Below are 12,409 nucleotides of genomic sequence, written 5' to 3'. Positions count from 1 at the left end.
GTGCTTTCCTCTTTCTTTTTTCTTCTTAAAAATAAACCCTTTGTAGCACATTATGGTATAATTATAATCCCATTTGTAGTTTTACAGAACTAAACTATTTACTTCAAATGATCATGGGATGAAACACAGAGTAAATGTTTCTGCTGCGTGGGGCCCTCATGTTTCCTCCATTCTGATCTGTGGCATACCTTTTGCAGTGTAGCTCATTGGGCAACCCAGACTGTTTTCAGCAAACTGCATTGATCCCAACATAAAAAACTCAATGTTAACTCTTTAAGTATTTGCACATTGTGTCTGTAGTTTTCATTTGTCTCACCTCAGCCTTAGAAAATAAGTAATTGGGCGTGCAGTAGCTTCAAAATGTGATGACACCAACCCAATTTGTTTGCAACAGAATTAGTACATAGAATCATAGAATGGCTTGGGTTGGAAGGGACCTTAAAGATCATCTAACGCCAATGACCCTGCCTATGGCCACCCACTAGATCAGTCTGGCCAGGGCCCTGTCCAGCCCGGCCTTGAACACCTTCAGGGATGGGACCTCCACAGCCTCTCTGGACAACCTGTGCCAGTTCCTTATTACCCTTACAGTGAGGATTTTCCTCCTAATATGTAGTCTAAATCTATCCTCTTTTAGCTTAAGACAATTCCCCCTTGTCCTATCATTATCTACCCCAGTAAACAGTTCTTCTCCATCTGTTTTGTAAAACCCCCTTAAGTATTGAAAGGCTGCAGTGAGGTAGGTCTCCCTGGAGCCTTCTCTTCTCCAGGCTGTTCATCCCAAGCTCTCTCAGCCTTTCTTCACAGGAGAGGTGCTCCAGCCCTCTGATTATATTTGTGGCCCTCCTCTGGACCCACTCTAACAGCACCACATCCTTCTTGTGCTGGGGGCCCCAGACTTGAATGCAGCACTCCAGGTGGGGCCTCACAAGGGCAGAGCACAGGGGCACAATCACTTCTCTCATCCTTCTGGACACTCCTCTGGTGATGCAGCCCAGGATGCAGCTGGCCTTCTGGGCTGCAAGTGCGCACTGCTGACTCATATCAAGTTTTTCACCCACCAGAACCCCCAAGTCCTTCTCTGCAGGGCTGTTCTCAATGAGTTCTTCTCCCAGTCTAAACTGCCTGGGATTGTCCCGGACCAGGGGCACTTGGACTTCTTGAACCTCATGTGGTTCAATCATATATTTAATAATTACCAGAGTCCATAGAGTTGAGTTACAGACTGATTTCCATAACTTTTTTCTGAAGTACAAACTTTTTTAACATTTCATAGAAGTGATGTTCTACTGTGTTCTGTGATATAGGTAGCCAGTTGGGCATGTTTTTAGAGGCATGAGCATACTTTATGTAATGAAGGAGTAACAAAATCAAACACAGCAAGACATTCATTCAGAAATGCATTTCTTATTTTTGCTCAAGCCTGATGAAGTTCAGTTGTTCTAATACTCAAGACATCCAAGTCACTGCCCATAGAGGTCACTGAATCAAACCCCCAGCTCAAAGCAGGGCCAACAAGTTAGATTAGGTTATTGCAGTTATTATAAGCCATCTGCAGCTGAATTTGAAAGTCTCCAAGGATGGAGTTTATTCCACAAATCCTCCACAAATTATTCCACAAATCCTCTGGGAAAGTTATTCCAGTGTACTGAGCAATAAATTGGGGAAAGCAGTATTTTAAAGTATGTTTATATACTGCACTCATTTTGCAGCACTTCTTTAAAGACTCCTATTTATAGTAACCTAGGATTTAAAAAATAAAAACAAAATAAATCTTTAGGCATTCTTATAATAGAATGAATTGTACTTTTGAGCTTGGGGAAGCGAAATGAGGCACTTTTGAACACTGAAGCCAGTGAATTTGTATGAGTGTGAGTGAGCATTTGGCTCCTTGTTTTCACCAGGTATTATTTCTGTTTGTTCCTTTCAAGCAATGTTTATATGTGCATAAGAACAAAGAGAACTCTTTTCTTTATTTCTCTTTTCCTTCTTTCTGTTGTAGGCAAGTATTTCCAAATGGGCTTCCTGAAGAATACTCTCTAGTTGCTACGTTCCGTGTACGGCGAAATACAAAGAAAGAGCGTTGGTATATATGGCAAATTTTAAATCAGCATGACACTCCTGAGGTTAGAGTTGTCTCTGATTTTTTTTTAATTATTATTTTATTTTTTTCTCCCCACGTAATATGACAACTATCACTTTTTGGATGTTTTACCACTGAATTTAGCTACACTTTATACATAGTAGACAGACTGATCTGATATAGTTCATGATTTATTATAGGAATGACAAAAATTTAAGAAAATTTATTCAGTTAGGACTGTGAACAAGGATAGAAGGCATGCTTGATTTATAGCTGATATATTTTTACAAAGTTACATAAAAAAACATGCTTCATAATTCTAGTCCAATCTGTGTAATGAAAGTTTATTACATATAGCTTATGTATGAGTTTAACTATTCTACTCTAACTTTTAAATGACTGCTTCTTCTATTTCACTTTGCTTTCAGATCTCTGTCCTTCTGGATGGTTCAAAAAAGGTCGTGGAGTATATGACCAAATCCACTCAGGGAAATATACTGCACTACACTTTTAAGAGTCGAGAAATTTATCCATTGTTCGATCGGCAGTGGCATAAACTTGGTATTAGCGTGCAGTCGGGGATCATTTCCCTCTATTTGGATTGTAATTTAATTGAGAGAAAACAGACTGATGAAAAATTCACCATTGACTTGCAGGGAAGGACTCTGATTGCTTCTCGTGCTACAGATGATAAGCCTGTAGATGTGAGTAGTATGAAAGCAAAACTGGAAAACTTGAAATCGTGTTTTCTCCACACTTCTACTGACAAGCATCATAAAGAATTGGGTAGGGAAAAAATGGTTCAAAACAGGTTATTAATTTTGAGTGTGAATTCTTAATTTACAATCTTTAGGTCTTTTCTAAACAATGTTAAGTGCTGTAGAGTCCACTAAGGCAAACCTTCTGTTACCAAAGTAACTACAAAAACTCAGTCCTGGTTTCAAGAGTCTATTTTTCTGTGTTTACTTTGGAGTAACAGCCATGTAGTTACCATAGACACATTACTACACTTAAGAGATCACTCCAGTAGTAATATTTTTTTCTTTCAATTTTTATGAGATTTAGCTATTGGGATGACAAATGCTAGTTTGTATCAGTCATCTGTTACAGTTTGTCCCCCTATGATGAGCAGAAGAGACCCAAAAAATTAGATTGCCTATGGTTTCAAAGTTGTATCAATCCAAGGTAATTCAGTTATGCAGAAATACGAACACCTTGTTCATAGTTTATCCCTCCTTCAAATGAGAGGGATGAGGAAGTGGCTGAATGTGCATTTCCTGCAGCCTTTGATGCAAGCAACTGACTTGCACGTGCAGCTGGCAATTGTAAAGTAGTCCAGTTCCTCCACCCTTTCCTACAAAACACAGTGGGCAAGATCTGCTGAATGAAATGCAAATACAAGAAAAATAAGCTGCTGTGGAGTGTTCCTGAAAAAAGCAAGCTGTTGCTTCATCTATAGATAAACGGGGTAATGTGGAATTACCCAAGGCAACCCTTTATATTATGGGCTTTGTTCTGTTCCAGAAATATCCTCCTCTCTTTCCTTGTATAGAGAGCTCAGAGCAAGCGATTGGAAAGTTCCAGGAAATGTCAGTTTGTTTTAAGTATACTGACATCTCATTACCAGGTTTAAAGCATCTGTCTTGAAGTTTATAGTGGCCATCTGAAAGTTTTAGCTCTATTATGTACATTGTACAGTTCCAGATGAAAATAACATTATTGTAACTGCAAGTTAGCATTATAAGAGGAATACATGCTGTGAGGTGCTGAAACCTTTGGCCAGGAATCATCAGAGCTCTTATTTTGAAAGGCTAAGTTCATACTTCATTTTATTTTGTAAGACAGAGTTCAAATTTATTTCAAATTTATGTACCATCTCCTTATTTCCAAGTAGCACAGAGGAAAAATAGCAAATACCTCTAAGTTTGCATTGATTACAGCTGGATAATCCCAAGTAGAAGTTGGCAGTTGGGTTTTCCATATATGTAGAAAAACGTGGGCATAAAGCCGACGAAGGCAGCAGAGCAGATCCTGTAGTGACACACTTCTCAATACCAAGTGCAAGTGAAGAAATAAGAGAACACAAAGCAGATGCAGAATGAGACATCCTGTAGCAAAACTATTCTGTGAAATTAGGCCCTCCCTACACCTTCCTGTGAGTAACTGTAAGTCAGTGCAGTCCATGACATGTTTGGACTTTAGTAAGGGCTGGACAGAATCACAGAATCATCTAGGTTGGAAGAGACTTTCAAGATCACCTAGTCCAACCTCTGGCCTAACACTAACAAGTCCTCTACTAAACCATATCACTAAGCTCTACATCTAAATGTCTTTTAAAGACCTCCAGGGATGGTGACTCAACCACTTCCCTGGGCAGCTTTTAACAACCCTTTCAGTAAAGAAGTTCTTCCTAATATCCAAACTAAACCTCCCCTGGCACAACTTTAGCCCATTCCCCCTCATCCTGTCACCAGGCATATGAGGGAATAGACCAACCCCCACCTTGCTACAGCCTCCTTTAAGGTACCTGTAGAGTGTGACAAGGTTGCTCCTGAGCCTCCTTTTCTCCAGACTGAACAACCCCAGCTTCCTCAGCTGCTCCTCGTAAGACTTGTTCTCCCGACCCCTCACCAGCTTTGTTGCCCTTCCCTGGACTCTCTCAAGCACCTCGATGTCCTTCTTGTACTGAGGGGCCCAACCAGCTAAAATTAGATGCTGTTCATCTGCTCTGAGTCTCTAAAACAGAAGTCTTACATACAGAATTTTTGCTCTTCAATTTAGTGGCAAGGTGCAAAGTGATGGAAGATACACAGGACATAGAGCTTGTCAAAACTTTACACTAGTTCACTGCAGGAGAAAATTACATTTTGCAGAGAACATCTAGAGGATTGAAATGCCCATGTAGTCACACTAAGTGCAGCACAGAGGGCTGCAATTTACGTGAAGGTAAATGAAATCTAAAATGTGTTTTAATTCAAAGTAAGAGACTGTGTAACTTGTTCCTTAAGTGAGAAAATAAACAATGGTGGGATTTTTCGGTATTTCCAGTATTTCAGAAATATATGCTATTTCAGAGAAAGTTTGTTACACCATGATTAGAAAATACATGCCATAAGATATTTTTTACGTTTCACGTTAATCTCTTCTCTTGTATTTCTTAATAGATTGAACTTCACCGCATAACAGTTTATTGTAATCCAAACGTTGTAACAGAAGATACATGTTGTGAAATATCTGCTGAGCTGGTAAGTTATTGTTAAAATACAAGTGGTAATATAAAATAAATTATTTCATTGTCTCTTACTAAAGATTATAAAGAAATTGCAATTGAAGTGTTAGATTAATTACCTCCTAAAAATTAATCCTGCATCTGGAGTCATCATGCATTATTTCTTGTTACCAAAACAAATGGCTTAGTGGATCCTCAGTAAAAGGCACTAGGTGCTGCTAGTGCTTTTTAAATGCATTTCTTAAAATTGATTAGTATCTAATTAGTAACTGAGGAAGTTTTAGAGACTAGGAAACAAATCACTGTCATTACGTGAGAATGGCGTCAAATAACAGAGAGGCCATTTTAATAACAATTGTATCTACTCTAGCACTATAATTAATAAACAAAGCCCATGAAAGTCTCTGCGTGACAGTGGAAGGAAAGAAAAACAGGAGGGTATTGAGAGTGTTTCCATTATTTCAATTTAATAACATGGAAGAATAGGTGTTCCATAATTGGCAAATACTTTATTCTTTATAGTGTATGTGCTGAGATGTGTATGTTGTTTAACATAAGGGAAAACATTGCTTTAGTTCAATATTCACTATTCCCTTTTGTTTGGATAGACTGAATCACTATAAACTGTAAGACTAGAATTATAGAAATGCTAGAAGTTATATATGTGAGTAAATATTTTTGCTAAATTAACTCCATTTAGAGGGGAAAAAAAAAAAAGAAATCCCAGACATTAAAATATTGCTTCGTTAGTTACGAATATCTAAGAGAAGGCTTCTCTTAAGACCATGAGCACCATCACCTCTCAGCCTGCAGTGAGTCCTACTTGCAGAAGGTCTAATTGATCCTGTGTACAAAGAGATGGGAGAAAGGAGTGCTTGAATGGAGGGATAAAGCTGCCTAAGAACAGAGGAAGATAATAGTTTGTCAGAACTGACAACTGATAGGTGATCAGAGGCATTAAAGGGGCTAGATCTAACTTGTTAAGGGAAATTTCAATTTTAAATAATAACTTGTTAAAATATACTTCAAATATATTCCTTATGACAGTGCAGGCTTCCTCTTGAATTTATGAGCTTAAAGCTAGGTGAAATGAATGATTTTTTTCTGTAAGTTTCACTTTGTGCACAGAAATAAAAATCATTTAACAGTTATGGCACAGTAACAGAAAAGAATACAAGCCCTAATTATATATGAACACAAAAAGATCAAGGATATGCTATATTGATAGTATCCTAAGCACTCATTCAACTGTTTAGATAAAAGCACTGTCAGTTTCATTTGTATGTCTTACATTGAAGATATAAAAATAATGGATTACTCGTTAATGACTTTCATATTGAAATCAGCATTACATTTTCTGATTCTTTTTCATGACTTCCTTACCCATTTTAAGAGCTAAAATTTCAATAATATAAGGGAAGGAATTTATCCTTGGTTATGAATTTCTACACTAAAATGTAAATCCTGTTGGAATTTCTTTGACAAGAAGGCTCACAGGAGACCTTATCACATCTTGATGAGAGCTCCTGAAATTTGTCAGGTTCTGTTGACTTGTCTGGTAGTGTATCTTCAAACTGGCTCAGCTCTTATAAAGTTGCTGGCAGCTGAATATTGGCGTCAAGGCCTTTGTTTATTTCCAAACTGTGTATGTCCAAAGTATTTCACTGTTCACATTTACAAAAAAAAAATAAAAAAATAAAAAAATAAAAATCCCTCACATTCTGGCATTTTGGGGAAGGGTGAAGGACAGGACTGAGAAATACTCCTTTTTTTCCAATGAGCATTTTCTGCTTTCACTTATAATTTTGAGAGGCTTTCTTCATATGTCTGGACTCTTTTGGAAGAAAGAATTGGGACAATCAGATCTGTTTTAACCAGCAGTGATTTCAGTACAGGACCACAATGTCTAGGTTTTCATTTACTACAGCTTTTCTTCTGTTTGGCAGTTGTGGCATCTCTGCAATGTGTTATGTACAGTAGTGTTAAAACAGAAAGTAAGTCGAAAGTAGTGTTTGGATGCTATTTATCTATTCACCAAAATGGACCAAAAATCAGAAAATTTTGTTTTTATTTTAGTGCCCACATGAAGACAGATTACTTGCTACTACTTCATCACCAGTGACTGGTCATGTCAGCAAAATATACACATTTCCAGGAACACGGCAAGAATCTAGAGACAGATGCCACTGCTTTCCAAATAAAGTATGAGGTTTTCCTATCACTTTTTAATGCATCATCCTGTTTAATCCTGATAGGTATTAACAAAAATCTTAGTTTTCTTTTGTAGTCATCAAAAATGTATTATTATCTTAGAACGTTGTACATTGTATTTTGCAGTGAAGAAACAGTACATTTTAAAATTTCATTTTAAAATTAGAGTTACGGAGGACTAGAAGTTTTTGTGGTTTCAGCACACACACAAAAAAAAAACCACAACTGCATCAATAGTAAAAATGAGAATTACTACTAAGACATTATATTTAGAGTAAATGTTTTTAATTCAGAATGAATTATTTTCTACATACTGTGTTTTTTCAACCCTTCTGGACATGGCACTACATTTATTCTGACTCATTTGTTTTGTTAGGCTTTTGTGATTAAGACAAGGAATTCAAACCAAATATATATTCTGGAGCTGTTTCCTTGTTAATTTCTTTTTTCTTTCTTTTAAAATCAGGGAGAAGCAGGATTACCGGGCGTAGCTGGTTTGCCAGGCCAGAAAGGAAGTAAAGGTGAAAAGGTAAATAGTAATTGCATTCTCTCTTTGAAATCTTCATCTGTGGCTTTTTCTTCTTTAGCAGATGGAAACTTTACAGATGTTGTTATTCCATAAAGGGATCTTTTTATACACAGGTTAAATCCTTTATCAGTCAGTCCCTGGTTCTAAGCGTGGCCTTTCTGCCACACAGCCTAGAGCTGACTCACTCTGGGGTCCACTCCTACTCACGAATTCCATGGAACACAGTTTACTTGCCTGTGAAGCAAGCACGTATCCAACACTGACAGTATATTGTCTCTTCTCATTATCCAAACACAGAGAAGTCATGTATGTCATCTATAACAAGGATTTGCCACTACAATGTATGTGTTTGCTGTTGATGGCCAGAATCCCATGTGGTGGATTAATCTTTTCAGTGGTCAGTAGCAGAGTAAGAATTCACTGATACAACCTCAGTACTTGTGGTCTTTGACATCACTCTTTCCTGAAACTTTCTGAATTGTAAAGAGAAAGGGACCTGGCATTGGCAAACCTCTGCCCAGTTGGTGTGCCTTTCCATGGGCGTATTCCATACTGTTGTTCTGTGGTGCTTACTGTGACATTCCTGTTCCTATTTAGCTTAGGGCTTTCCTAGTAATGAAGGTCATCAGGACATGTCTGGGAAGTGTTTTTATTGTATTCATAGAGGTGCCAATTTGAATAACCTACTGTAGGACTGCAAGAAATACAGTGGTTAGGAATTTTGAGTTCTGGGTGAGATGAAGACACCTGGAAAGTCCTAGTCCAGCAGTTTGTATGGAGATGTCCTAACCCACCATCCTCCCTTACAGCACGTCGATTAGTATGTGATCTGAAACAGCTTGTGAAGACATCTAGCGCTGTTCCTAGGACAGCAGACCCTGTCTGAAATTGGTTCAGTTCTGAAAGGGCTTATCCACAGTCAGTTGAAATTGAGTATAAATTCCTAGATAGTGTCTGCCCTTCCCAACTCCTCTCCTCCAGCATATGTGTCAATTTTGATACTACGTCCTAGTGGAGGAGAAAGTTCAAATATGTTAGTTTCAGTAGCCTGAAACATAGAAGTAGGATTCCTGATAACCTCCAATCTCAATCACCAACTTTTACTGATCTTAGACCTGAGTATAAAGCACAATTATCTTTGTTAGAGCTACTCTCTGTTACCAAACTCCTATTTCATTGATTTGAAAACCAACCAACAGTCAATGAATCCTTTCAACTTCAATGCATCACTGATAACAAATTGCACAAGACTATGTGTATCATGGCTGTAAATTACAAAGTACAAAATTTTCATTTTAGTGGGCATCTTCTCTGATATAAAACTAAGAACCATTAAGCTTGAAATTAATGAAAAATAAAACTTTTTAGCTTTACATAAAATAGATATTTTTTGCAGTGGACTACTACTTGTAAATCCAAATTTGATCAGGTTATCACCAGCCACTCTGATGCTTGACTGAATCTTCAGAGCCTGAGCAAGATTATGTGCATCCAGCAACTGATCCTACTGATAGTAAATTGACATTTGTTACTGAAAAAGTCAGTTGATTAAAGTCAGAGGTATTACAGCAAACAGCTAGAAAGCTGTGTAATTTGAACTTTCCTTATAATTCACCGGTACTTGCTACTTCCTAGCTTTAAGACTAAGAAGGGTGTTGCTAGGGTGCAGGTTTGGCAGTGTGAAGGAGACATAAAAAAAATAAATTACTATTCTAGGGCTGTTCCATCAGTCAGTAACTCCCACAGAGGTAACAGTATTCTGCAGGTCCACTGGAGAAATCACAGTGCAAACACTTGCAGATGAACCAAGACATCTGCTCTCTCCCTTGATGATATGTCTTGCTTCTTGTTGTGTGGTGTCAGCTCTCTTAATGACTTGAAATTTGGAAATGCATGGTTCAGTTTCTCCCTTTTCTGTGACTTCTGCAGTGAAACCTTTCACGCTGTATTTTGTCAAAACACTAATTCAACAGTAAGGGATATTTCCAGTGTCTCAAGTCACATTACTCATGTGATTAAAGGGATGGTCTCACTGTTGGCTTCTGAGAGCAAATGAATAGTACCTGAATACCACATTCTCTGAGGCTTTGCACCACTTTCTCATTTGCTTCTGCATTTGTGCAGGTTTTCTGTACCACTTGCTATCAATGATGACCTTATTGCATCAATAATTAGAGATGGACAAACAATACCCCAGACCATTCCAGATGTTCCAAATATATGATTTATTGCCACGTGACAGACAGGAGAGTAACAGACTGTGGTTAGATGTTTTGTAATATGTTTCACATGAAATAGATAGCTTACTGAGGACTTTGTTGGCCAGGTTTTCAGTCACAAAACAAAAGGTTTCTGTAAGTTTTCTGGTGGTTCTTCAGCCTTTGTTTCCCACTTTGTTCCCACTTTGCTCAGCTTTTCCTCCTACTGTTTATTTTGCTTCTAAATCATATTAATAGCATCCAGGTATTAATGTCCAGTATTCAGGACATTTAAATGTCCTTGTCATGGCAGCATCCAAGTGAAAACAAGTTACTGGTAATTTCTAACTTTTTTCCTATAAAATTTCTGTATCCATTGATGTCATCTTTTGTTCAGCCCAACATTGTTTATTCTTTTATTTACATTGTTACATTCCTGTTTCCCATGCACACTAATTAAATGTATGGCTGAATTTACATGCCTTTTTGTTGTGATGGGATTGGTAAGAAAGTCTTTGCATGTTCCAATTGGTGTTAGGTTATATTTGAGCTCCTCAAAATTGCCCTTTTATTCAGTCTACCCTAGTTGCTTCTTCAGATCAGACTCTGTTTTGCCTGTTCAGGAATACCTACAGTATCACCAGTTCAAAGCATGACAGCTGATAAGCCCTTTTTAGGCATTTTGAATTTAATTATTAGCCTTTTCTCATGCCATTCCTGCATGCTTAGCAGAACTCATTGTAGTACTTATGAAGGGATCAGCGCCAAAGACCAAAGTGTGTTGTGGGCCCAAATGATTAATGTGCCATGTTTTCACTAGAATAGGCATTTATGCAAATATTGATGTATTTCTAGCAAGTTTCAATACCTACACAGAGGAACAGCACTGATCAAAAATTATTCTGTTTGTCTGAAAGACCTTTCTACTTGTACGTCTCACCTTCCATTATGGCTTCATTAAGACATTCATTAAGAGGACAGTTCTTCACTCAGGAACAGAAGTACCTCCCTTAGCTTTGAGAAGGTGCTTCAGGGGTAGAGGAGCTGTTCTGTTTTAAGTCAGTCTTTCTTGCTGGAAGACCAGACTGTTCAGTTTGATACCACACCACTTACTATGTGGAAAAACAAACAAACAAACAAACAAAAACAAACCAGCAAACTTGCCTCAAGGGCACGAGTCCTTCTTTTTGTTTCTTGTGCGGGCTTGCAATCAGCAATGTTGCACTGAAGGGTATTATTTGCCTGGAGATCCAGATTCCCCAGCTATCCGCAGCAGGGGACAACCTCTTGTTTGAATAATTTAGACTTAGAAAGTCACCAGAACCAAATTTGTTTTCTGTTTATTTGTCTAAGCACTTGAAACACACATTTCAGACTACCCGATAGCTTCTTCCCATCAGATGAAAACTGAGAGACAGCAGCAGTCAGTTGTACAATTTAGGTTATCCTTGAATAATATTCTGTGTTACTCTCATGGTAGGTTAATTCTCACCACAGTGCATTTCACAAGTTTTAAGTGCTCAAAAGTCAGATGGAGCTCTCCTGTGATTTAATACATTTTGATGTATGTTCTGTAGAGTTAGGCTTCTGCTGCTGCTTAGCTGAGTGAGAAATGAACCATGTTTTCTGTTTTGGAAGCAAATTATACTACTTAACATGATATATTGCTACTCAGACTCTTAAAAACATATTTATTGCTGGTAAAAGTCTTTTGATCATGATGTCAAGGTCCAATTTTGCCCTCAACATGTAGAAAATCTTCAGAAAGGCAGAATATGGATGGCAGTAATTGAAATAATTATATATATACTGAATATACAAACAAATTTCCTCTACTGAGGAGGCTACAAAATTAATTGTATGTTAAGTAAGCTTTGTAGCTACAAAATATTTTAAATAGAAATCCAAAGAGAATTAAAAATTTAAATTTATTATAATAACCCATTACGAGCTATGTTAATAGGTCGTTGGTTAATGCTGCAAGCACAGTAGGGAGCAAAAAAACAGAGGCACAGCGCTTTCAAACGTTAAAGTGCCTATTGATGCACACCATGAAGAAGTTTATTGCTATTCAAGTGTGGTTCATTAATTTATATTTTAATTAAAGAAAAAGATGTTTAAAATGCTATTTTAGGCTTGGTAGAAATAGATTGATGCAG

The 12,409-nt window shown here is 37.5% G+C and overlaps 1 protein-coding gene across 6 annotated transcripts in view; it reads left to right on the top strand.

Moving 5' to 3' along the window:
• Positions 1-12,409, top strand: part of COL19A1 (collagen type XIX alpha 1 chain) — a 202,462-nt gene that overhangs the window by 30,146 nt on the left and 159,907 nt on the right. For 5 of the 6 annotated variants that reach the window (XM_084284378.1, XM_084284379.1, XM_084284377.1 and 2 more), the window contains exons 5-9: positions 2,003-2,126; positions 2,512-2,787; positions 5,248-5,328; positions 7,389-7,514; positions 7,990-8,052. In XM_084284378.1, coding sequence (XP_084140504.1) covers positions 2,003-2,126; positions 2,512-2,787; positions 5,248-5,328; positions 7,389-7,514; positions 7,990-8,052 — 670 coding nt within the window. Of the gene's footprint in view, positions 1-2,002; positions 2,127-2,511; positions 2,788-5,247; positions 5,329-7,388; positions 7,515-7,989; positions 8,053-12,409 lie in introns of those variants that run through there. The other variant, XM_084284382.1, reaches the window with a different exon arrangement.

The sequence above is a fragment of the Netta rufina genome (genome assembly GCF_964035555.1).
Source record: "Netta rufina genome assembly, chromosome: 3".
NCBI lineage: Eukaryota > Metazoa > Chordata > Aves > Anseriformes > Anatidae > Netta > Netta rufina.
This window is presented reverse-complemented; position numbering and strand designations above follow the sequence as displayed.